This window comes from Haemorhous mexicanus, chromosome 24 (genome assembly GCF_027477595.1).
Source record: "Haemorhous mexicanus isolate bHaeMex1 chromosome 24, bHaeMex1.pri, whole genome shotgun sequence".
NCBI classification, from domain to species: Eukaryota; Metazoa; Chordata; class Aves; order Passeriformes; family Fringillidae; genus Haemorhous; species Haemorhous mexicanus.
The window spans coordinates 206,726-232,396 of NC_082364.1; the positions used below are offsets into that span (position 1 = coordinate 206,726).

A 25,671-nucleotide genomic window follows, 5' to 3' on the forward strand; every position below is an offset into this window, starting at 1 on the left:
TCTTGCTTTCTCCTGTTGGCTCCCTTTCCTCTGGACTTCAGCAGAGGGATCTGGGATTTGCAACCTGTCCCTTCCCACTTCCCAAACCTCCTTCCTGGCAGTGCTGTTTCAGAAGTCCTTGTGCCTTAGCCAAGAGGGACATCTAGAGGGGCTGGAGCTCAGGGACCTGGGGTTTGTCAATATTTCTTGCATTTTTATTTATTAATTTGTAATCGTTATGAAGGAACAGGAACTGAGGTTTTACATGGTCCCAGTGGCCTGCTGGCAAGGTGGACCTTTGGTGACCAGTTCATGGGCTGTTTCTCTCTTTTTACTCGAACATAGGGAAGTGACTGTGGAATGGGGCTTTTATGGGAAGAAAGGTGCTGTGGTAGGTGTCACTGTGCTCAGTAAAACAAAACCTGTCTGAACACACTTCTCTGTGGATTTGGTTGCACAAAGTTCAAACTTTGACCTGGAAAATCATCTTTGCTCTCTTCTTGCTTGGCCATGATCCTGCTGGTTGTGGCAGGAGCCCCAAACTGCATGTGGGCACAAGGGAGAAAGAGTAGACATTGGATCTGGTGTTCAGGTGATTGAACAGCCCACTGCAGTTCCTGTGGGTGCAGGTGCTGGGGCCCAGCTGCTGGGCTCTTCTCATTAACTGTTTTATCCTTCTGCATCCTGTTATTCCAGGCATCTTCTGGGGACCATCATCCATAAAAACTCCTGTTTAGGGAAGCCTTTTAGTGGGCCATGTATCTGGGGAGCTTAACTGCAAACTGTGGGACACTGGAATGCAAACATTTGTACTTTCATTTGCTCAGTGCTGCAAAAGTGCTGCTGATGCTCCCTGGGCAGGAGAATGACCACACTAAATGCTTCCTTTTATGTTGCTGTAGCATTGTGTAAGCACATATCTCAGAATGTTCCTTAACTCTGCAGGGAGGGCTGAGGCACAAACTATCCTCCTACGAGCCCTCACAGCTGCTTCTTGTGAAGATTTCTCCCCAGACTCCACATCTCTCTCCACACAGTGGCGCTGCTGTGCAGAGAAGTAGTGAAGTGTTTGACTGGGGCTCTGTGCTGTAGGTTTCTGTTTCAGGAACAATTGCACAGAAGCTCAGGAAGAACCACACAGCCACAGTATTAGAAAATATCCCAGTTTATTGCAGCATCTCAGTTCTGAGAGTTTTACAAAACAAAGTATTTACAGGTAAGGAAGGGACTAACTCAGCTGGAGTGTGCTTTGCTGGGGCAGGAACAGACTACAGAGGAAAAAGGAAGAAGATCAGCACATTCACAAGTCAATTTTCTTTACAAAAGTAAGACAGGTGTAAGGCTGGTGTGCACAGCTGACTGGTGTAGTCCTTGTGGGGAGCTCTCCAAGAATTCAGTGCAGCCCTTGTACTCTTCACAGTGATTCCAGGCACCTGGGGCTCAGCAGAAGCTGCATCAGGTCAGCTCAGTATGATGTTAAGGCACAATGTAGTGATGCCAATGGCTCTGGGTCTCCACATGTGCCAGCAGCTCTGCTTGTGGCTTCCCTCATAGCGAGTGACAGTGTCTGAGCCCTGCCCATGGCTTTCTTTGGGGTGAGTGATGGCTTTGAGCTCTGCCCATGGCTTCCCTCAGGGTGAGTGGTGGTGTTTCAGCCCAATATCTCTCTTTCAGGCCCCCAATCCTGGACTTGGCGACGCCAGAAGCAGAGCTGGACAGAGGACAGAAGGAGGAGATCACGGTGTGGGAGAAAGGAGGGATTCCAAAGGGAATCTCCCCAAAATGATGGTAAGGCGTCCATTATGGCTGAACACCAGAGAAAGGATATGGACGGCTGTTTGAAAACAAATGCATGACTTAGAATATATGCTGAAACCTGTTTTTGAACTTGTCCAACAAAGTTTGCCTCTAAACACAAACTGTTTGTCTTTTTTTAAAGTAGATTTTTTAAAAGTTTATTACTATATGTAATCTTGAACGATGGCTCATTCAAATTGTTCATGGGAGCTGCACTAGCTTACCCCACCAAGGGAAACTTCTCCAAACATGGATTTCTCAGACTAAGGGCTAAACCAAACCATCAGCTCTGGTTGCACATAGAGTCCCAGGCGCTTGCAGCGAGGTAGAGGGAGGGTTGAAGTTCACAGTAGAGGCTGTGCATGGCTGGCACTGCCAAGTGTCTCCAGCCAGCGCTGTCCAAGAGGTGTCCAGGCAGGGATCCATCCCTAGAGGCCTGTGTGCTCCTGGATCCAGTCTCGCAGGCTTGTAAGCCGGCTGTACACTCCAGGTTTGTTCCTCTGAGCACAGCCATCGCCCCAGCTCACCACACCGGCCAGGAACATCCGGCTACTGGGCTCCACACTGACCAGGGGCCCCCCAGAGTCTCCCTGCACAGAACCACACAGGAGCATAAGCACCAACCCCACAGATCACTCTCGTGCACAGTGTTAAAGTCAATCACAAAAACTGAGCAAGAAATAATCAGTAAACCCCGTCTAAGTCAGCTGTCATTACAATTTTTTGGCCATTCCCTGAAACAAATATTTAGGCATGGCAATAAGAGCCACTGTGCCAGAACAAAGAGCTATAAAATACCAGTCAAGCAGCCTGGCTTGCTAACTAAGACTCTGAATAAAAGCCAGAAGTTGGAGTATGGCTGTATATCGTATCTGGTAAGATGGAGTCTAAATCCTGTGGTTTTGGGCTGTAGTTTTTGAGTTGTAAGTCGTGCATTGACACAACTTTCTGCTGGTGCCTGTTGTAATTTGTTCATTTTCTGAATCCAGGAGAATTCTCACAGATTTGTTTTATGTTAAAAATGTAAATATAAGTGGAAGCACCAGAATGAGCAGGGCTGAGTCTGTCTCCCTGCCTAATAATCAATAAGCAGCACTAAATCCAGGTGCTGCCTTACCTGGCAGGCATCCACACCACCAGTCAGGATCCCCACACACATCATGCGTGGCGTCAGCTGGTCTGTCAGGAGCTGGTTACACACAGTCTGGTTGATAAGCCGGATTTCTGCCTTCTGCAGGATGGTGGCTCCCGTGCCTGCCAAAAGGGAAGAGCATCTTAAGTAAAAATACACATTTTTAAACAGCTCCCCAATTTTTTCCCTCAAGAAACACATAAATCATAGACTTGTAAAATCTCAGAATGGTTTGAATTTGAAGAGAACTAAAGCCTGTCTTGTTCCACCCTGTGCCACAGGTAGGGACACTTTCCACTACACCAGGTTGCTCCAAGCCCTATCCAATATGGCCTGGAATGCTTCCAAGGATGTGGCAGCCACAGCTTCTCCTGGCTGCCACATCCCTGGAACCTGTTTAAAATACATCAGTGGCAACCTGTTTAAAATACATCAGTGCAGCACCAAACCACATGCCAGTGCTCACCTCCTTCTGCAGTTGCTCCCCATCCAGTCACCCACAGGTCCTTGCCCACAGGGAAGTTGTGGGTGGCATCAGGCAGGCAAATGGGCTGGACGACGGCTGTGAAGGTGACAGGGCTCTGCAGCTCCAGCACAGCAATGTCATAGTCATAGGTGTAGTCATTGAAGAAGGGGTGGGAGATGATGCGCTTTATTTTGCGGGTTTGCACATTGGGGCCACTGCGGTCACCTTGGTCAGTCAGCCCCAGGTAGGCTGTCCATAGGCTGGGGTCTGAATACCTGCATGGGGGCCATGAAACACAGCGTGAGACCTCATCTTGGAGACAGCACCGCTCACTACCTTAAACAGTTTCCTTGAGGAATGCCTCTCAGTGTTGGAATATTGTGGTTTTGGTCGCCACAATGTAAGAATAGTATTAAATTAGAGAGTTTCCAAAGAAGGGCAACAAAGATGGTGAAGGGCCTTGAGAGGAAGCCATATAAGAAGCAGCTGAGAGCACTTGGTCTGTTCAGCCTGAAGGAGACTGAGGGGAAACGTCATTGCAGTTACAACTTCCTGAGTGAGAGAGAGAAGAGGTGCAGACTCTGATATCTGTTCTGTGGTGCCCAGTGACAGGACCAGAGAGAACAGCCTGAAATTGTGTCAGGGGAGGTTTAAGTTGGGTACTGGGAAAAAGCTCTTTTCTCCAGAGGGTAGTCAGGTACTGGAACAGACTCCCTAGGGCAGTGGCCACAGCATCAAGCCTGACTGAGCTCAAGAAGCATTTGGATGATAATCTTGGGCACAGGGTGTGACTCTTGGGGATGGTACTGTGCAGGGACAGGAGCTGGACTTGGTGATCCTTGAGGGTTTCTTCCAACTCAGCTTATTCTGTGATTCTGTGAAATACCTGGAAGCACAGGGATGTGAGGCCGGTACCTGATGCCTTGCAGTGGCAGGAAGCAGTGTGCTGCTGACACCAGCCAGCTTGCTGACACCAACGAGGCCCCACAGATGTGGCCCTGGCCCTTGACGTGCAGGCTGACCTGCCACGGCCACTCTCCCACGTCCGAGTTCTGCCCACCAACGATCCGTGACTTCCTGACATAGGAGCGGAGACCACAGTCTAGGATAGAGAAGGAGAAGGGGCGCTTGGTTCCTCCTGTTTCCATCCCACACCTCCCCTCTGTTCCTCCAGGACATCTGACAGCACAGCTATCAGGAACGGCTGATGTTCTCTGCCCAGATGCTAAATTAGCTACAACATTTACTGGCCAACTCTGTAAAGGGGAAGATAAGCCACTGTATTACCCATCTAAGTCTTCCTGAATAACACAGACACCCCACAGGCCGCTAAAGAGCGTGGCTTGGATATTTCCAGATCAAGCTTCTGCACAGAAACATGCAGGGGCTCTCTCTGTCACACTGGGGTGTTTCTCTGAGAGACCCAGCCCAGAGTCCCATGTCTCCCCCATTCCTCAGGCACTCACTGCAATTGTCCTCATCAGAGTGGTCCTCACAGTCCTGCTCCCCGTCGCACTCGGGGTTCTGTTTGCTGATGCAGTGTCCACTGCGGCACTTGTACGTGTACTCCTTGCAGGGGACCGTGGTCTGGCCTGCTGCAGGCAGGATGGAGGCACAGGGGTTAGCCCCAGTTCTGGGGAGGTCACATCAAGTCCACTTCTTCTGCCCAACCCTAGAGCATTTACACCCCATGCAAACACACACATGAGGATGCCCAGCCCCAAGGAATTCCATGAGAGGCTGCATTTGCTGGCAGTTACCCTCCAGCCGACCCTCACCTGTGCTGCAGCTGCCCTCATCGCTCCCGTCCCCACAGTTGTCCTTGCCATCACATTTCTGTGTGCTGGGGACACACTTCCCGTTGTCGCACTTGAAGCTGTCAGCTGAACAGCCTGGGGACAGAGAGCAGCTCCTGAGGGCTGGGCATGAATGCAGCACCACAGCACACAGCTGTGCCCAGCTCCCCTCCCCAAGACAAGTAAAGTCTCTGCAGCTCCAAAGTACTGTGTCTCCAATCTCTTCTCCAAACTGCACACCACCACTCAGTTATTCAGCCCTTTCTATTCTTACACCACTGCTCAATGTTCTTTCCTTTGAGCTCTCATGCACCTGCATCAGGTGAGCACTCATCATGCTTGAGTTTTTTTGCCCGCTCATTTCCAGCACAGCACTTCCCTCCACCCCATGAGCCTCCATCACCCTCATCACCCCCTGTGTGCCTGCTTGTGCCCTCAGCCCTTTGTGCCTGTAGGGTAAGTCACTCACTGCACTGTAGCTCATCACTATTGTCGCCACAGTCGTTCACGTTGTCACAGACCCAGAACCTGGGCTTGCACCAGCCGTTCTGGCACTTGAACTGCTGCTCGGTACAGGCTGGAAGAGCAGAGTAAGAATCACAGGATGATTTAGGTTGGAAAAGACCTCCAAGACCATCCAGTCCTATCTGAGACCAATCACCACCTTGTCAACCAGACCAGAGCACTGAGTGCCATGTCCAGTCATTCCCTGGACACCTCCAGGGATGGGGACTCCCCTGGGAAGGCTGTTCTAATGCTTGAAATTAGAGGAGAGGCCTGCAAAGGCACCTGTGGAGTCAGCAGCAACCCACCCACCATGGCAGCTCTTCCAGTGGGGGTGCAAGCACTTGGGAACCCCAGCAATCAGCTCAGGACCGTGCACATGTACATAAATACACTACACACTCAGTACATCACGGTATTTCCACTTCCCTGGAGAACAAAGCCATTTGGAGCTGTTGTGTCTGAGGCAGTGGAGACTGAAGCTGACATCACAACAGCAGGACAGCCAGAGGCAATACTGAAGGAAAGCAATTGCTGCAAGCAGTGGGAAAGCACCTAAGAAACCAGGATCACGGGCCAGCAGCACATTCTTCCCCAGAAAACTGCCCCTCCCAAACCAGGGCACCCCATCCTCTCTAATAAACTGCAGACCCTGGACAATAACATTAACTATAGGACAGCTCTGCTAATCCAAGAGGAAAACCTGTTTCACAAAGAAGCAACTCCTGTGTGTCCCATGGGTTTTCCAGATGAGCTCTGCAAAGCCTGCCCAGTTGGGTAATGAAATGTGCCCCTCCATACCACTCAGCACAGCCAAACCCACAAACAACAGGATTACACAGAAAAACACATTCCCAGCTGGAAAGAACTGGAAAGAGAAAGCGATGCCACTGGGAGAGGGCTGGATTAGCAGGAGCCCAGAGCTCTTAGGCTGAGAAGGGATCCCAAATTGTGCACCGACTCTCACTCCAGCCTGGAGGAGGGCGGTAGTGCTGGTTCCAGCCAGCACTGAATTACATTACGCAGAACAAGCCTAACCACCCCAGGGCATCATGGCCTTTCCTGTGCTGTACCAAAGAGAAACCAAAGGCTGGACTTACTGCAGGACCTCTCATCACTGCCATCCACGCAGTCCAGCCACCCATCGCAGCGCATGCTCCTGTCGATGCAGCGGCCAGTATTGCAAGTGAACTTGCCAGGGCAGGCTGAGAGGGAAAAAGGGACAAAACCACACATGAGCCCTCTTGGTGTCCCCTCTACATCCCCTTCTGCGGAGTTTCCTATGCCTGCTTACAGCAGAACACAACAGGAAGACCAGGAGGTTTTCAGTAAAGCAAGGCATGCTGCTATGCCCCTGGAAAAGGCTGCTTCCCAGTTTACAGGGCAGTGTAAACACAGAGGAGGGACAGCTCCACATCTCAGGGAAATCACTTTCCCCACCCCAGCCCCAGGGTTTCAACTCACGGTCACTGGAGTCGTAGGACAGGAACTCTGCAGAGAAGCCTGTGTCTGTGTAGGATTGGTCCGAGTGGAATCGGAGCTCGATTTTGTTGGTGGTACTGGCCACCACAAACTGGGAGCGCTCCCCACAGTACCTGTGGGGAGAGAGCAAAGAGGAGTCAAAGGGTTGGAGGTCAGCACCAAGAAAACCTCCTTCTATCCCTGATCTCCCTCCACACTCAGGAAGCTGAGGGGGCAGGAGAGCAGGGAGCAGGTCTGATCCCAGCACAGACTGCTGGGCCTCAGGGTCCAAATTTTGCTGCTTCTGGCACGAGGTTTGGGCCAGTTGTAAACACCAACTGGTGACTTTAGGAATGACTGGGAACAAGTTCTTCCATATACTTGCCTGTCCCATGATGTGTCTGATCTCAGATACACTGGACTCATGCAGGATCCCATCTCACCCCTGCAGTGCTGTTCATGTACATGATCCTACCATGGGCAGGTACGATCATGTATGTGAACAGCACTGCAGAGGAAAGTGCTGACTTTGAAACCCTCTCCCTGAGGCAGGGTCAGCTCCCTTGTCCAAAACATTGTGAAACAAGATTAATCACCTGCCTCTAAGATCCTAAGTTTTCTCTCTGGCCCAGCTTATGTCAGGCTGGGGAATGCATCTGGAAATGCATCACAGGATATGAGTGCCCTGAGAATGGAGAGCTGCTTGTTCAAGCAAACCCACCCCAGATGTTCCTGCCTTCCCACACATGAGCTGTGTGCTGTGATGTTCCACAGGGGGTGGTTCAGCTGGCAGCACACCACAGAACCAAGTGTGGGGCTCCCCACTCATCATCAGGCAGTCCTGGGCTGAGGCGGCTCTGGGGTTTTCAGGATCTCCCCCGAAAATAGCTGTCAAGGGTGTCCCAAACAGAGAAGCCCAGTTAAGCACAACCTGTCCGGGCCCCTCAGGCAGGCTCCAGGGCCACAGGCAATCTTAGCAAGCTCAGCTCTTAAGTGAGATCAGCTCTTTAGTGATTTTCAGCTCACTAGTGATTTTCAGTTCTTTTGCTTGCTAAGTGCCTTTGGCAGATGCAGAGAGAGAGAGGAGAAGCTCTGAGTGAGTTGACTCACACAGAGATGACTTTATTGGCAGCTTCTACAAAGGGTCTCAGTGACCGACCCTTCTGCCGAATTGGGCAAAAGTAGGGGTTTATATAGGGTGTAGGAGTTTTAGGAAACAGTCCGATAGTAAGGGTGGAGGCGAAAGTGACCTATAATCTTACAGAGATAGCAAGGGTCTGATGGAGGAAGAGGGGCTTCTTTTGGTCCAGTCATCATGACTAGGCATTTCCTATCTTAGGCTGCTGACCGTCAGGGAGGGCTTGCAGGCCCTGTGCCTGCTACACTGGGCACCCTCCTGCCTCCTCCCAGCTCTCAGAGCACCAGCACACTTGTTCCCACAGCAGATTAAGGAAAGCACAAGGTAGTGTGTAACTAAATGAAGCCACTCCATGAGTTCAGCCACCCAACACCCACCTTGTGCCGTTGATCTGCACATAGTCTTTGGTGCAGGAGCTGACTGGGATCCCAGGCTCCAACACAAAGAACATGTTGAAACGCACCTTCACATTCTTTATAGAGGGGACCTGCAAAAGGTAGCACAGTCAGTGGGATGTTCCTTTCTGGAGCAAGAAAAAAGGAATAGTTTCACAGGAAGAGGGTTGTGCTTGGGGGGAAGGACAGAAGAAAACTAAAAAGGGGAAGTCAGTTTTCTAGCAGGAAAAGAAACAGCTTCGTAAAAGTCACTGAGTTACCCTGGCTCCAGAATCCCCAGTGGAACAGGCATACAGAGGGGTGGAAGCCAGACCTTTGGTCAACAGCCAGTAACTGGCCTGTCCCAAAGTCCACACTCTCATCCTTCTTGTGTGAAGTTACAGGATTTTTCATGGGCTTCTGTGGGATTCAGGCCTCTTGCAACCTCTTCTGCCTTTGCCCCCAGTTCCTAAAGGCTCCCTCAATCATGCCAGACTTGTAGCCTCTGGGCCCCAGCTGCTGTGAGCTCCCTTGCACCATGTCCTGTATGACCAGGGTCATTTGACAGACTTGCTAAGGGAAAGAGAGGGCCCATCTCACCTCAATGTTCCAGACACAGTCCATGTCTGGGGGGTAGTGTGCGGGGTAATAGGGAGTTGTGAAGGTGCCACTGTCTCCCTTCAGGGTCTCACCGCAGGCTAAAAACAAGCAGGAAGGTAATAACAAATTAGAGATTTAGATGTGTTTTTTCCAAGCCTCAGGTGGCTGTCATTGGAGGCAGTGGCAACAGTCTCTAACACAGTTAAGTCACTCTCTGGAGAGAGCAGCTCTGCTCCAAGGCTTGAGAGAACCCAGGAGATCAATAAGGTGCTTCTATCAATCTGCATATCTAATCCAACATAATTCTCATTTTTGCCTCCTTGGGGGGAACATCCTTACTGCAGTCAAGAATACAGTAGGCAAGGCAAGAACCAAGAGGTGACCTGCTTCCAGGGGCTCCAGCCCTGGAAACATCCCTGACAAACTGACCACAGCCACAGCCACCTCCCTGTTCAGCTGCCCAGGGCAGGGAGACAGCAGGAAACAGGCCAAGGCCTCTGCTCACCTTTCATCTTTGGGAGCTGGAAGAACTCAGCCTTAAAGCCAGGGAATCGCCCCTCCTTGTTGGTAACCAATGTGACTAGCATGACGTTCTGGGAGGACAGGAAGGTCAGGTTGTAGGATGGGGCATAATTCCCACAAAGCCTAGGAAGCAAAGGACAGAATTCATAAGGCACTGCTGCACAGGGAGCCTCAAGCAGCACAGCTCAGCTCTGAACCAGGGCAGGATATCTCAAGATCACCCTGGACTTGGTGCCCTACAGGAACACCCACCTAACCAAGGCATGGGGCTCCACGGGGCTCAGAGAGTCGTACACCTTGATGTAGTCACTGTCATCTCTGCATGGCTCCAGCTCCAAGGTCTTGAAGGTGAGACTGATGCTGGAACTGGCATCTGCCCTCAATGCCCAGTAGCAGAGGGCATTGTTGGGGTATGGGCTGTTGGGGAAGCCCGGCGTGGTGAAACTGGTGACCTCCCCTTCCTTGGCGTGAAGGGAGAACATGCAGCTGTCTGCCCAGAGAGTAGGGAACAGTTAACAAGGCAAAGAAGCCTTGCCCTGCCTTTCCCTGGGATGCAGAGAATAATTCCTGCAGGCTACCCCAGGGCAAATGGCTCTTCCTGGATAACAGCAAGGCCTGTGCCACAGTCTGTCAAACCCCAAACCAGCTCCAAGAAGCACACTGGGGTCTGCCTTGCATGCACACTCTCCAGGCCCTTCCCCATCCTGCAAGAGAAACACTATCCTAAAGAGACCACTGAGATGGAAGAACTGTACTTACTGTCCCGGGCAGAGTGAGCTATGCTGGGGTCCACAGCTGCAAGAGAAAACAGAGCTGACATCACCCTTTGGGCTATGGGAAATCCGTGGGCATAAAGCCGAGGTTGCTCCTCAGACCGTCATTGATCTGGCTTCACTTGTGGAATCTCTCCCTGCAAACTGGCAGGAGAGCTCCTTCCTGGCCTCTGGGAGCTGAGGGAGCAAACTTTCCCTCTGCAGAGGGAGAACTCATCCTTGTCACTCTTCCCTGGGCTCAGAGGAGAACACAGAGCATTTCAGCAAAGGGAAACAGGTCTGTGCAGCCCCCTTTAGGCTGTACATCCCATTAAGCTGTGCTGTGACATCCAGGTCGCTACACACCCTCAGGGTTGGCTTTCTCATGAGAAGGCTGTGACCAGCACCATCTCCTTCCAGAGGAATATCCCACCTGATCCCATGCAGAGGCCCAGGGATAGTGGAAACAATACTCACGGAAAGCAATGACTGACTCCACCTTCAGCATGGGGTTTCTCAGGCGGGGGTTCCACCTCTGCACCAGGCTCTGCTTGTCAGCCATTGCCCTGTTGAGGCTCTCTTCACGGTATTTGGGCACAAGGAATTCTGACCAGTAGTAGGCAATGACACTGCCTTCACTGTGGAAAGGGTAATTGTGGGATGAGAGCAAGGACATCCATGGGAGGACTCAAAAGCACTAGAAGAAGGGGCCAGACTACTTGATTAGCCAGTTTTGGAAGGGAGCCTTGATTAGCCATAGGGAAGGAAGAGTTTTGATGACAAGTTAAGCAAAGAGCAAAGGCCCCTGCCAGCCTGAGGAGTCTCTCTCAATGCTGCCAGGCACCACCCACTGCAGTTCATTGCACCACATCTTGATTTTTCCCAAGACATATGGCAGAAAACAAAATGCATTTTCAGGTCACTTTTTGCTGCTCGCCCTTTCCTGTGTCACTCAGGGTGACTACTGGGGTGTTTCCATCCCAGCATCCTAGGAAGGAGGGTAAACGGCTGGTGTGATATCCTGGCATCCTAGATGGGGCTCAGGCAGTGCCTAACACTCACCTGAAGGCAGTGATTACTGTCTCTTTGTGGTAAGGACCAATATCAGCATGATTCTTGTAGATCTCCTCCACCTGAAAGGGTTAAAAAGAGGTGTTCAGCATGTCTAGAAGTGAGGAAAAGGGAAAGGCTAAAGATAGACAGACCTTCAAGCCTGCAAAGGAAAACCAGGGCACATACCTGGCATCCCTGTGTGCAGGAATCTGCAGAGCCAAAGAAAGAAAGAAGTAGAGTTGAGAGCCCCAGAAGAGCACAGAGCTGCCCATCACAGCCTGTTCTGACTCAGCTCACCCACTCTTCCCTGGGGGGAAGTGAATCCCCAAGTCTGAGGGAAGAGGCAAGACCAGCCACAGCTTCAGCCTCTTTTAGACACCCTTTTACCTCAGTTCCTGGCCCTGACTCATCCAGTGATTCTGGGATGTGCCCTGGCAGCTCCTATGGTGCTGGAAGATGCCATAGCACTGGGCTGGAGCTGGGATGTCAAGATCCAGCTCCAAAGAAGGTCCCTGCTCCCAGCCAGTGTGACACAGCGAGCAGGGAAAACTCTGGAATCTTACACGGTATATCCCCATGACCATGGGGCAAGAGGAAAATTCCTTGCTTGTAGAAGGAGGGAGGCAAGAAACCTCTTACCGTGCTCTTCACCTTTCTGGCCAGCATACTGAACTCTGGAGAGCTGGAGTTCTCATAGGCATCCAGGAATTCCCAGTTCAGAACCCGCAAATGGCCATTGAAAACCTTCTGGACAGGTGCGTTCCTATCTGGAAGAGAACAGCTTAGGGTCAGGAAGGGCAGTCAGAGCTGGGACTGGTGTCACAGCAGATCCCCAGTGACAGCAATTGGGGTAGGGAGGTGGAAATGGTGTCTCCAGAGCTTGAGAGGGCACATGTGAGAAACACTGGGTAACAAAGCTTTTCCATGTGGATGGATACATTCCCAGGGTGTTACCCTACATGTCACCACCCACCAGACGTCACACTCACATTTGAAGTGCCAAAACAGGAGGCCAGTGGTGAGAGAGACAAGCAGAAAAACAATGATCAGGACAGTGATGACCACCTGCCGCCTTGGGCCACGCTTCTCCATCTTCTTGGAGTTCATGGCAGGGAGGAACTCCACCCCTTCGTCCAGGTTGTTCATGTCCTGGGAGAGGAGGGAAGGCAGGACAGTGGGAAAGCTGTTCTCAAAGCCTGGCTTGGAGAACAGCCACAGAGCAGCCTGAAGCAGGTTTGGGGACAAGGAATGCGGCAGCACTGAGGGCAGACCTCAGTGTCAGCAGCTCCACAGCCATGGCAGGACAAACCCTGAAGGTTCCTTCTTTGCTTTTCTGCACACACCTAATTCCTTTCTGGACCTAATATAAGGTCACGAGTTCAAACAAACTCAGGGGCAAGTCCACACACCCTCCTGTGACCATGGCAGGTCACAAGCCCACAAGCTCCAAGATCTGCCTCAGCAGATGAAACTGCAGAGAAAAATTCACCCCCACAAAGTGCTTGCTGTGTGCAGGTGTGTCACCCAGAGCTCACAGGGCACAGCATGCTATAAATAGCATTTCCCTAATAGAAGAAATCAAGCTGCTTCCTTCCTTTACATTTTCACAGCTCTCTGTCATGCCTCCTGAGTGACCAGCACTCCTGTGTTTCTGCTTGGAATTCCTCGTCCAGCACAAATACTTGTTAAAAGAAATAAACCAAAAAACTAAGAAGAACACAGAAAACATCCCCACAACCCACAAGCAGCCATGCTCTTGGGACAAGATATGGAAGAGAGGAATGAGGAATGACACAGCTCTTGCTGTCATCATAATGGGCTGAGTGAGGAACTGGAAGATGTGTTGAAGCACCGAGCTCTGTATCAGCTGTAAAACAATTGGTATCCCAAGATTTCACTTTCGCACACCTTCTGTTCTGTTCCTCCATCCTTGCCCTGTTTGTGTATCTGTACCTCTCACCTGGGGAAGGCTGGACAGCTGCAGATACAAATATTTTCCGAGGATCGCACACAGCATCCTTGGTACTGTTGGACATCGTGGGGGCCCCAATCTGCATCTACCCTGGCACCTTCTCTCTTGCCAGCACTGGCAGTGGTGTGGCCAGAGCTCACCACATCTGCTTCCGATCTGTGCCTCCCTTGGGCAGGAAGGGCTCTGCGCGTGCTGCAAAGGCCCAAAACAGGAGGATCCCTCACCTTTCTGCTCACTATCTTCTTCCCCTTTTCTCCTTAGCAGGCATTCAGCAGCTTCCTGGGCTCTGGAGCCTCAGCATGGACACCACTGCACAAAGCTTGGACTCGCATAAATTTGCGGCATTTCCACGTGCCCCGAGCTCCAGAAGGGTAATGCTGTCTCCACAAACACAGGGTCAGACTCTGCCTGTCCTCTCTCAGCCCAGGGCTCACACAAACCTACTCCTAACAGCTTGGACTAATTTGATGTAAATGTCACAAGGCCTTAAATTCAGGAAAAATATGGACAAGTGTGCTATAACTTGATAGAACACAAGGGAATGGCTTTGAAATGAAAAGATAGCAGGGTTTGACAGTATACTGGAAAGAAATTCTTCCCTCTGAGGGTGGTGAGGCCTTGGCATAGGTTGCCCAGAGAAGCTGCGGCTGCCTCATCCCTGGCAATGTCCAAGGCCAGATTGGACAGGGCTTGGAGCAGCCTGGTCTAGTGGAAGGCAGCGGGGTGGGACTGGATGGGCTTTAAGGTCCCTTCCAATCCAAACCGCTCTGGGATTCTATGAAAAACAACTAGCAAAGGGGATCCTGCTAACACAGGGATCTCTGAGCCTGCTGTACAGACATAAGGAAAAAGCCATCTTCACTGCATTTCCTCGCTGAACTTCCAGCAGGAACTTCATCTTATTTTTCCTCAGCCTTGCCTGGCAGGAAAGCCCAGCTTCCACTTGCACCATTCCCCCACTTTTGCCCTTTTCTTCACTCAATGCCTGTGCTCTCCTCCCACCCTCCACATCCCACTGCAGCCTCTTCTCCTTGCGGTATTTGCCCAGGGCCCTTCACAAGAGAAAGGGAAGTGGCAAGCACCTTACTCTGTTTTTGTCAAGGACTCTGTAAGTTTAATCCTCTGCAAACAGCAGAAGACCACCAAGACCAGAGCAACCCACCAGTTTTCATATCACCTGCTCTCAGAATCCTCCCAGTTTATCATTTGGTGGTTCAAGGAAGGAGCCTTCGTTCATTTTTGAGTTTTACTGCCTAAGGCTAGACAGAAATAACTGTTTCCATCCCCAAAATCCACCCACTTCCAAAATAAAGAGACCTAGCAGGACTGCAGAGGACAATGCCATGGGAATGCTCTGAATCCTGTTTAGCTTCTGATCATACAGGAAAAGCTTGAAGATATAACCCAAGGAAACTTTGAAAGAGATGACACACAAAATAAAGCTTAAATACATAGAGACATCCTAAATCAAGAAATTCTTCAAAGTCAAGACTACCTTGAGTTTGACATACTGTCTTCCAAACTAGCTCCTACCAGTTTTCCAATCATGAAATAAATCCCCCAAAACCTGGTAAAGAGAAGAAACTGGCCACAAAACTTGCAAACACATCCTCTCTCCCTCCACAGGGCTTCTCACAATGCAGAGCCTTCTCAGGACTTCCAAGACATTGATACTGTTGGCAGGAAGCAAAGTATCTAATTCTTTATTAACATCTGCAGGAGCCTACGGCAAGAAGACATTCTCAGGTGCTTAAATGATCTATCAGTTTTCCCAGACTTCCAGGAGCCAGCAAGGAAGAAGTGCAAAGAAAACCAATTTTCCACAAGAAAACTCTTCAGCTGCGGGGACCTTCATCCCTCTGCAGAATTCATACACTTCTGTTTCACCAAACCGCCAGAAAAAAATAAGGGTCAGCAGCAAGCAGGAGCTCCTGCTGTATGACACTGCACAACAATGTGGCTGATGCATTGTAACGTCCCCTTTAAGCTAAAGATTGTGTCCTTGCAGAGAGAAAACACTCCCAGGGAGAAAATCATTGCTGTGATTAAATCACAAGGCAAACAGAGCTCCCCTCTGCCTCCAGCACACACAGGCAAATGCATTGATCCTGGGAGCAAGGAAATTAGACAAGAAAACTCACCATGTGCTCTTTCTTTAGGCAATTTCTCTGCCTTCCTTGGAAAAAAAAACAGCATGAAAAATGTTAAACCTGTGAGTTTACAGTGTGCCTTCATCAGATTTTTCTTTCTCCAAAGCTGAGCCAGCAGCAACACAGAAGTGACAGGAGTGCAGGGACTTCTGGGAAGGTTACTTTTGTTTTTCCTTCAGTACAAGGTGCACAAGCAGCCACTGACACTGCCACTTGCCAGAAGTTATCCTGTGACTACAAGCAGATAGGAGGCATGATCCAAAGAGGTTTCCCTCCCTCCTCATCCTCTGTGTTCTATACCAGTTCTCATCCTCTCCCATTCCCATACCTTATGAATGCCATTATGTTCCTCAGACAACACAGACACTTATGTGAAGAGTCCGCACCTATCACAGCCTGGGTGAGCAACAGCCATTCCTGCAGTCTTCCTAATACCGAGTGAAGAATCTGAAGCCTCCCACAAGCACTGCTGGAATGATGAATCAGGCCATGCAGAAGGTCTCAGATGAGGCCCCATGTCCTGAACTCTAAGAGGCTGAAACCTCCCTGCCCACACTCTGCACAAAAACCACCCATCTGACCTGAGGACCAGACTAGCCTCTGTCTCTCTCACTCCCTGTGCTCCACATCCCCTTTGCTCCCAACACTTGGGAGGAAAAATACCCTGTCACCATTCTCTAAGCTAGATGGAACCAGACGAAATCACATGCAAGACAGCTCAAAGATCACCGTTAAATCAAGAAAAAGACAACTGCAATGTTAATCTCCTTTAGTTGATGGCTGCTGCACATTTCCCTCGTGTGCTCTGAACACTGGCAGCTGTAAACTAGAGAGGAGCTGAACACATACTGGTCTCACCTTGTCCATGGTTCCTCCAGAAACCGTCTCTAGCCCCAAGTGACTCAAGGTCTGACTGTCTCACTCTTCTCAAGGAAACTGCTCCAATAAACATTAACCTCCCTTGATATTCTCTCTGCCTTAGTCACTGCAGCAGTTACTTCCTCCTGCTCCTCCTCACTCAGTTCTTGCCGGTGTGGCCAGGCTCCCCACACAGGGAGTGTGACCCACACTGGTCACAGCATCAGCTGTGGCAGCAAAACCAATCCAGGGAAAAGTTCAGACAGGCACTACCCGAGTTCTCTCATGCCTCAGTTTCCCCTGGAGTACCAACTCCATGAAGAAACTAGGAAATGAAGTGCACATAGATGGATTTATAGAGCACTTGGAGGGCTCCTGCTCCTCTGCACAGAGTCTGAGCTCAGTCCTGGGGAGTGCAGACCTCCCACTCCTCCTTCTCTAAGCCACACAATGTATTTTTAGACAGTGACTGTGCTCTGTCCAACTGGACAAACCAGATGCAGAAGTGACTAATTCTGTCAGCAGGAAATTCAGCTAGCACAAGGGGGTGGTGGGAACCAGCTCTGCACTGGAGATCTTACAGGAAAGCAGAGAGATTCTCCTGAAGTGGGGGATCATGGAAAGGCTGGAATATGCCATGGAATACAGCTCTCCAGCATGATGTGTGCAAAGCAGGGGTCCCACTGGAATCAGCATCCCCCATAGAGGCTGGTTTCTGCCTTTTTGGCACTCCCAGATGGTGATGTGTCCCAGGCACCAAATCCCTTACTGTTCCCCTCTCCTCCAAAACAGCTGCTCCATCTCTCCCTCAGTGTCTGCATCTTTTTACAGGACTCTGACCCACAGAAGGACTGGGCTCTTGGTCATTAGTTTCACCTGTCCTCTATGAACACCAGGTAATTTGTTCATCCAGCTCCAGACATGAGATTTACCTACTTCCTTTAACTTTCCCAACTCCAGACTCTGCCAGTCTGCCACAGGACTCAGGGCCAAAGCTGCCCAGATCATACAAGGTAAGAGCAGGTGTGCAACCAAATAAAATCTCACAGCAAAAAAAAGTCACTGTCTGACACCAATATACACAACCAAGAAAAGGAACCCTAAAATGCCAGGCTGGAGGAGGCATAGGGAGGTCAGAGAGGAAGCAGAGTCATTGGACTGCATGGTTAGACTCTTGAGGGTAATTACAACTTGCAGATCCCAGCCTGTGTATCCAAGAGGCAATTCCCACCTCCCCTTTTTTAGCCACACCTGCCTCAGGTGGTGTTCAATAAAAACTAAAACAAATACCACATATGAAACGAGAGGAATGAAACCTGTCGACTGGGCCATAGTCTCAGGGCATAGCCAGCAAGCCCGCTCAGAGCTCAGGAGACCAACAGGGTTGGGCTTGTGTGGCAAAAAGAGCCAGAAAAGTTGTATTTTTCAAAAGCTGAGAATTCCTGGATCACGTTGAAAGCCCACACCAGCTTTGTGGTGCTGGTATGAGGGAAAACAGCCTGTTACCCATCAGAAAAAGTAAAACAAATGTAAACAGCATGTGCAACTCCACCCAAGTAGATCAAGTACAGCTACACCATCCTTAAATCAACTCCTGCGCACTCTTGCTGCAAAACCAAACAACTCCTCTGGAAAAAGATCTGATAAGAATCATCTCACTTCTCTTCTTATTCTTGATAAGAAATATATGGAAACAGCACACACGGGAAGCAAAGTTTACATAAGGCGTATTCATGCTGTGCTGCCCCACCACAGACAGCAAAGCACTGAAGAAACTTTGCCAGTGCACTATTTTTCATCTTCAGTTCTGTATTAAGGGCAATGAAACTATAAAATTATGACACCAAAACTAGAAAGGGAATATGGGGCAAGAGCTCAAGGACAGAGTCCTCCAGCCTGTGCATCTTCCAGGCATGGAGGGCAGGTGCAATAGTGAAAGATACAGGTCACACACATCTATTTCACATACCAAGTTTGAACTTAACCTTCTACAGCAGCAGATTGTCTTGTGACCACCCTGAGTCATATAAGAAAACAAATTCCTTTAGGTTTATTATAGAAGAAACTAATGTTAATGTTTGCAGAGATAGTATAGGCTTGGCTTGCTGTACCATCCAGGCTGATCAGTGCAGCTGTCCTGCATCATAGCAGCTCAGAAAAAGCTACCATGCTTCTGTGTCTTTGTGGTAGTAGAGAATTTTACACTTAAATCTTAGCAACTCTTGGGGAGAAGCTCAGAATAAAGGTACTCTACAGCCCTGATCTGTGTACCTATGGGCCATGAAATTCCTCCTTGCAACACACAGATGTCCCAAGAGCAGCAGAGAAACATGCCACAGATGCAAACAGCTCATTTAAATCACTCGTATGTCTTTCCTGGTACAGACAGAACTCTCTGGAAAACAGAACTGCCTCCAGCAGCTTAACCAAAGCAGCTGAGCCCCAGATCTCAACCTCCACAATCCTTGTGACATTTTACTCATTCCTGAAGTTCTGAGGTGGATCAGGATCACAGGTCTCCAATGTTTGAAGCCAACAGCAAGGAAAACATGAACACCTCCAACCAGGAAAGTCTCTATCTGCCAAACCCATCCCTCTTGGCTGCTCCCTCCCCATCCCAGCCCATGGCCCGGATATTGCAGGGCATATTATTTCCCAGTCTGTCCCCAGCGGCCTTTGGATGGAAATAATACATTCTACCCTGGGCAAGGGGAGAACCTTTGCCCCGATACCTTCCCCACAGCCAGGCCCTCACAACACTCTTGCTGCTCCCTCAAGGTTTTACAGAGTGATCTTTCATTTGCTGAGCAAAGGTCTGGCCTCAGCCCTTTTCTCATTGTGTCTTCCTTATCCCTGTTGGCTTTTGGCACCAACAGCAGCCAAACTGGCGCAAGCAGCAGCTCACCTGCCAGCCACTACCCCAAGGAAACGCTCTGCACCTTTCCAAAGAAGAGCAGCAGCTTCTCCTCAGCCCAAGAACTACGGCAGCTCCTTTACCAGCACAGAAGGAGACACAAGATGTCGCAAAACCACTAATTTTCTCCACTCTCATGTTTATTAGAGGCCAAGTCTAACAACAGTCTATGGGCGACAAAATCCTTGGGTTGTTTCCTGCCAGGAGGGCAGGTACTGTCTTCAGGGAAGCTGCTCTGGATCAGATCAGTCCCTCTTGAACTGACAGAGGGGGAAAACTGATCCAGAACCAGGGAAGGGACCCACTCAAGCCCTCAGTCCTGCATAAAGATAAATGAGAGCACAAAGCTACCTTCTGCCAGGAGAACAAGCCAGGCAGGGAAGATCGTGTCCCACAGGTGTCACCCCAGCCTGGCCAGGGACAAGCAGCTTGAGCTGAACTGCTTCAGCGAGAGCATCTCCTTCCCACTCCCATTCATGGCACACACCGGACAGTGGGACCGGAGGCAAGGGAAAATTTCTTGCTGCAGGCCAGCTTTTTGATCAGTGCCAGAACCAGCAGATCCTATGTTGCTGGGAGATAATAACTACTAAAGCCAGGCCTCAGAAACAGACACCATGCAGCCTGCAGGTAGGGTAGGAAATGCTGCTGTCCTGCTTTAACCCAAAACCTGTGTTTGGAACAGCTCTGTGGCACAGAACAGGCTCTGGAGGTGCAACCCAAACTCAGCCATTCCTGCCCGACCCACAGCCAGAAAGATCTACACAAGAAACTCACTCAGGTCTCAGAACACACTGATAATGCAGCCGTTAATTAATGAAGCCCCACAGCCCTCCCTTCATGACGCTTGAACAGGTTTAGTTGGATCTGTTGCTAAACAACCCAGAGCCAAGCTCTGCACATAGCTCTCAAGCAGGGAGTTTACCTTTACTCACAACCCCACTGCCCTTAGCTTAAGCTGAAACCAAAACCCCTGGAGCAACCAACACCGAGGAGATCCAAAGCCGGCACAGACAGGTAATCTCCACTTCCCCAAAGCTGATTTTCTGCTCTGCTGAGCTCAGCAACGTCCCCCAAACAGGTTCTCCTGACCTTACCCAAGGGTGAGCTGGAATTCCCCCTTCCTGAGGGATCCAGAGCAGCCCTGAACCCACCAGGCTCGAAGGAACCAGAGGAGTAGAGGACGAGTCAGCTCGGCCAAAGGCTGGCAGATGTCCTGGGAGCTCCCCTGCCCAGGTGTGCTCTCACCTGCAGCTGGGTGCTGTACCGCACACCAGCACCGTTGGCCGGGGGGCCTCGCTCCATGGCCAGGGCAGTGCCGCGCGGCTCAGGCCGCCATGGCGCGGTGGCTCCGGCCTGGGCACCGCGCCCAGCTCCGCCTCCCTGCGCTCCTGGCAGGTGCGGGCAGCCGGAAACACCCCGCAGGTGCTGTGCTGCTCCCGCCTCTCCTCTGAAATTAGGGAAACACCGTGCCCATTAGCCCCGCATCAGCTCTGCATCATCCAAGAGATCCTTCAGCCACAAGCTTTGCTTTAGCAAATGAAACCAGAAAAATCTTGTCTTCTACCAAGAGAAGCTGCCCTGCAATCGGTAGGAGGGCTGGCTGGCATGCAGAGATGCACAGTTCCTAAAGAAAAGCTTCGTGTACCCAGGGTCTCATCCCTCCTCAGGTGACAACATTATCATGCTAAGAAACCCCGCTGCAAAGAGGGCACTCTCAGCACCAACAGATAGTTTACCCCAGGGACAAGCCTCATGCTCCCAAAAACATTTGGTACACTCAGAAGCAAAATATTCCCTTTCCTCAGCTTGAAATCTGCCCTCAGCAAGGCTACATTACTGTAGGACTGCGCTTTCTCTTTGCTAACAGAGACTGGATGCAAAGTGAACAACACAGCAGTGCTGCAGAAACTGCATGTGCACCCAAACGTGGCACTCAGGGGATGCTCACATAGCCACAGCCCCTGGGGCCTGTCTGGTTTATTATTAAACAGAGAGGGAAAGGAAAAACTGGGGTTCTGAGAACACTCTAATGCAGGTTTAAAAGAATTTGTAACACTGAAAGCTGCATTCAGTCTTACTTCACCATTTACCCCTTCTTGAAAAGATGATTCATACACACATACTCCAATATTTAGGTATCTCACATTCAACAGCAAGTCAGGATTAAAATAGCTGGATCAAACTCACTTTTTCACGTAAAAGTTCTTCCTTTCTCTATCTTACATGTGACAGTCCACATGAATATGCGATATGCCCATCAAAAGTTGAACCGGCTACCCCACCACTGAGCCAAACCTTTTTACACCAATTGCATCCAGCCTTGAAACTGAATTTTTTAAACACTTGAACACTTAAAATTGCCCAGAACTCTTGTTCTGATACAACAAGAGTTGCTGATCACATGCAGAAAATTCCTTGCTGAGTCTCCTTTGTTTCGCCTTGCTCTACATGGTCATCTGCGGAGCAGAAGTTTTGCAGGCTTTTTGCAGGTGTATTTTTTGGGGGAAAAATTGAGACGGAGTGAGGTCTCTGAGCCTGCTATGGTGTAGAAACACATAAACCACCGCCTTCCCTGCCCCCTCAGCAGCTGCCAGAATTCCAGCCACTGCAGAACACGGCACAGGAGGCAGCATCCCCGAATTTAAGGTACTCCTCTTGAAAAGGTCCCGTGTTAGTCAGGCTGCTGATGTCAGGAGCTCTCAGCGCTCCCGCTGATGCCCAGCCCTGCCCAGCGCTGTTTTTACAGCCACTCCCTTACCTGCCTGGCTGCAGCCTGTCTCAACACCCCCGTGAAACAGCATATTTTGGGTACAAAGCAGCTGCTCCTACTTTTTACACATTATTCCTGTTTGGCGCATGGACTGATCTCCTCCAGGCTGATACCAGGCAAACACCCGTGCTCGTGGATGTGGATGAGGAGGACAAAATGTGAAGATCCACAATCCCTGGTTCGACACAGAGCTGTGAATGCTAACCATTTCCTGCCATTCAAGCCACTGATATTTTACAAACTAATTCATGAGCCCTCTTTGAACAAGGGGACACAATCACCGTGGGGAAAGCCAGCAAGCAACACATGTGCAAAATGTAAATATTATAAAGCTGGGAGGTGGCTGGTTCGAGGCCTCAATACCAGGATTCCGGTTTCTCTGTTACTGGAGCACAGGGATTTCCCTCGTGGCGGTGCTGCAGCCATTACCGAGTCACCGTGGTGGGAGCAGGCCCCCTCCTGGGCAGTGTACAGCCCCAAAACATACAATAACAATTCCCAACCTGTCTGTCACGTGCTTTTTTTGGTGAGAGACTTCCATGTCTGACTGAGAGATGCTGAGCCCAGCCGAGGTACAGTGAAAACGCAATAAAGCATGAAGTTCAAGGCACTCACCCGCATGCAATGGCAGCAGCCACCCGCAAAGCCTCTGTTTGCTCCCGCTGGAATCAGTTTATCCAATAAAAGCTGTCACCTCCTCCTCGCGTTGTCTCAGCGTAGCCACAACAGCATCTTGAGAGCAGAGCCAAGGTTTGGGAGGAAGGCGAGCCCTGAAATCTGAGAACCAAGTCCGGCTTGGTCAGAATCTGTGCGAGTTGCAAGAGCTAAATCGCCCTGAGCTCGAACCCCGACAAGGATCAGCTGCAGGAGCAGCAAACACTGTCGGGGCAGGCAGGATCCTTCTGCATCAGCTCCCAGCCCTGGGAATGCCATGCACGTGAAAGAAGGGAAGAACTGCTTACATAAGGAAAGAAGGTCGGCTGCCGGCGGGGAAAAAGTCTTCTGGTGAAGGCAGTTGCCAGGAATTCTAGCAAAGGAGCACCATCCATCCACACCAGCGACGGGCTGGATTCAGTCAGGGACAAAGGCTTTTCCTTCCCGTAGTGTTCTCTTAGAGCGACTTCCAAATCCACATTTCAGCGACAGTGCCCTCCCACCCAGATTCCTGCCAGGCAACCCTGAAACCACCCCATCTCACAGCTCAATCCGGTCCGGCAACTTCCAAAGCATTACAAAAGACTGGGAGAGAGATAAAACTCACAGGGTGTCCTGTTACTTTGCATTCCAAAGAGTAAATAAAAGGCTGATTCAGTGGGAGGAGAGGAAAACGTCATCCAGCAGCGCTGTGCTTTCCAGCTGAACAGGCAGCCCCCAGAGCAAAGGCTGGGTACCGCCGGGGATAGGCACAGTCACCTTGGGCTGATCCAGCCTCTCCATCTGCAACGCAAGGGAGAATGGAGTGGAGAATGGAGTACTGACTGTGGAGAATGGGAGCTGGAAAAGTGTAGTGAGTTGCCCTCAATTGGCTACATGCTGCTCTGGGGCAGAACAGGGAGGCGGCACTCCCCTTCCCAAAGCTGTTCAAGGATTACTGTTTCATTTGGATGGGAACTTCTCCTTTGATCTCAAATGCTCCTCTCACGAGCTCGGGAATGAGAGCCCTGCTCCCAAAACATGATTTTGGCAGAGATCAGAAGTAGCTTTGCCGTCCTGAGATGATGAAAGCTGACCAGAACTAAGGGGTCTAGTGCCCTGCTCCATCCCAGGGATGACAAGGACAGCCTCCAACACACCCCAGACAGCTCCTAGAATCGCTTCCAAAATCCAGGAGGGTCATCTCCCGTGCCTCTGCTTCTGGTGCCAGCCACCTGTCAGTCATGGGGCTCCCAAAGGAATACAAAGCACTAGGAAACATTAGAATGTAACCTTGCTGCCAGGACTATAAAGACAGCCAGGTCTCCTTGAGCTCTTCAACGGGTCGTGAAAGCAGAGAACCTCTTTTGTGAGCTCTGAATCAGCAGCAGCAGTGTTTGCCAGCCAAACTGTAAATGCAAGAGTGGACAGGCCTGACCGCCTGGTTTCTGGCACCTTGTGTTTTGAAACCACTGGGCACGCCCTAGGCTCCAAGTCAGGTAAAGTTTGTCTTCTAATGAGCTGCAAATGTGTAAACTGAGGCCTTGACTTAGCTTACAGCAGAGAGATGCAGACAATACGCTGGAATTGCCCATTTATTTTTGGTTTATTACAAACAGGCAGAGCTGCCTCAGCTTACCTGCCCTGCCTCCTTATTTTCCACAAGGTCAGACTTTGTGTCCATGTTTACAACTAAAGACAAAGCTTGAAGTTTTCACTAACTCCCTTTGTTTCCCTCACTTTGTTGGTGCACAGGACCAGGGATGTGGGTACATAGGGAGGGTTTACGATGTTTCACGGTCCAGCTCCTTTTTTCTTTTAGAGAACAAACTGCCTAATGTTCCAGCTGTCCCAGGGTACTGGACACTGAACATACTGTTGATGTGCCCACTTAAGGCAGGAAAACAGGTTGTGAGTTCTCCCCCAGATCTTCGTTTGGCAGAGGTGAGAATCAATCCATGCTCTCCTGGATGGTACTAGTACTCCCTGCTGGCTGGATCATGCCTGCAGATCTGCTCTAGTCCATCTTCCACCCTAAAAGCAGTGTATCTGAGTATAATATTTGTCTAGAAACTCCCCTCCTCTCACAATAATCTATTCTAGCATTAAGGTGCTTTTTGAATTTTTGTAATATACAAACTACATCTCTCTCACTGCATGAAAAGTTGGTGAACTGAGCAATTCTCTGAAGTTCAAAAATTTCTTGCTGCCTCCCAAGGACAGCCCTTGGATTCCTTCCACCAGATGGCAAGGAAATGTTGAGAAAACTGCCTCACCTTGCAACCCATCTCAACTCCTGAGAGAAGAGAGCACTTCCCTTGGAGAATCTATGAACTGGGACCACTGTTCCCACCCACTTGTTCTCCATGATGCTTGACTGAGAGCATAAAAAAGCAGGAAAAAGATAAGCAGGGATTAAATCCAGTCCTAATGCAAACTTTGCAATTCTTGACAATATTGTTAAAATTCAGGTGCATAGACACAGTCAGCGGATGCTTCCTTCCCACTGGAAGGACTGCCTAGGTTTGCTAAGTGAGCAGAAAACCGTGCCCTTTCACCCTCCCCACATCTCTCTGACTCACCTCAATACAAGCTGAAAAATAAGAATACAATAAATCCTATCAGCCAGTCTAATTCAGCTTTGTAATTATAATTACCAAGGACTCATCCCTCTGACTGGGGGCTCTCCTGGTCACAACTGCCTGAAAACAGACTAAACTTTCCTGTTGCGCTTCAAAAGAACACGTTGCCAATTTTCTGCCAAGAAAAGTACTTAGGGCTTTTTGGGAAATAGTCA

At 50.1% G+C, this 25,671-nt stretch overlaps 1 protein-coding gene across 3 annotated transcripts; it reads right to left on the reverse strand.

Annotated features, from left to right (window-relative positions):
• Window positions 1–1,128: 1,128 nt before the first annotated feature.
• Window positions 1,129–23,416, reverse strand: ST14 (ST14 transmembrane serine protease matriptase). 3 transcript variants are annotated; one of them, XM_059866999.1, is made up of 20 exons: window positions 23,204–23,416; window positions 22,857–23,018; window positions 12,564–12,723; window positions 12,214–12,341; window positions 11,584–11,654; window positions 10,999–11,159; window positions 10,529–10,564; window positions 10,022–10,259; window positions 9,753–9,892; window positions 9,248–9,345; window positions 8,651–8,760; window positions 7,139–7,269; window positions 6,775–6,879; window positions 5,640–5,747; window positions 5,153–5,266; window positions 4,841–4,969; window positions 4,290–4,476; window positions 3,375–3,649; window positions 2,894–3,030; window positions 1,129–2,366 (listed from the first exon to the last, which is right to left on the reverse strand). In XM_059866999.1, the coding sequence occupies exons 2-20, from the start codon at window positions 22,860–22,862 to the stop codon at window positions 2,205–2,207; spliced, it is 2,496 nt and encodes an 831-aa protein (XP_059722982.1). In that variant the 5' UTR covers window positions 22,863–23,018; window positions 23,204–23,416; the 3' UTR covers window positions 1,129–2,204. The 3 variants fall into 3 exon arrangements, with proteins under 3 accessions (XP_059722982.1, XP_059722981.1, XP_059722980.1); XM_059866998.1 differs by lacking the exons at window positions 22,857–23,018; window positions 23,204–23,416 and adding an exon at window positions 20,717–20,870 and having other exon boundaries at window positions 4,841–4,966; XM_059866997.1 differs by lacking the exons at window positions 22,857–23,018; window positions 23,204–23,416 and adding an exon at window positions 20,717–20,869.
• Between the last annotated feature and the right edge of the window lie 2,255 nt (window positions 23,417–25,671).

What these genes read in the sequence shown, in the direction of transcription:
- ST14 (XM_059866997.1), bottom strand. Translation starts at nt 20,773, where the DNA reads ATGGAGCGAGGCCCCCCGGCCAACGGTGCTGGTGTGCGGTACAGCACC. An exon ending in AGCTCACTCTGCCCGGGACA is followed by an intron (nt 10,260 to 10,528) that starts GTAAGTACAGTT and finishes CTCTCTGGGCAG; the next exon opens with ACAGCTGCATGTTCTCCCTT. An exon ending in CCAGCTCCCAAAGATGAAAG is followed by an intron (nt 9,346 to 9,752) that starts GTGAGCAGAGGC and finishes GCTTGTTTTTAG; the next exon opens with CCTGCGGTGAGACCCTGAAG.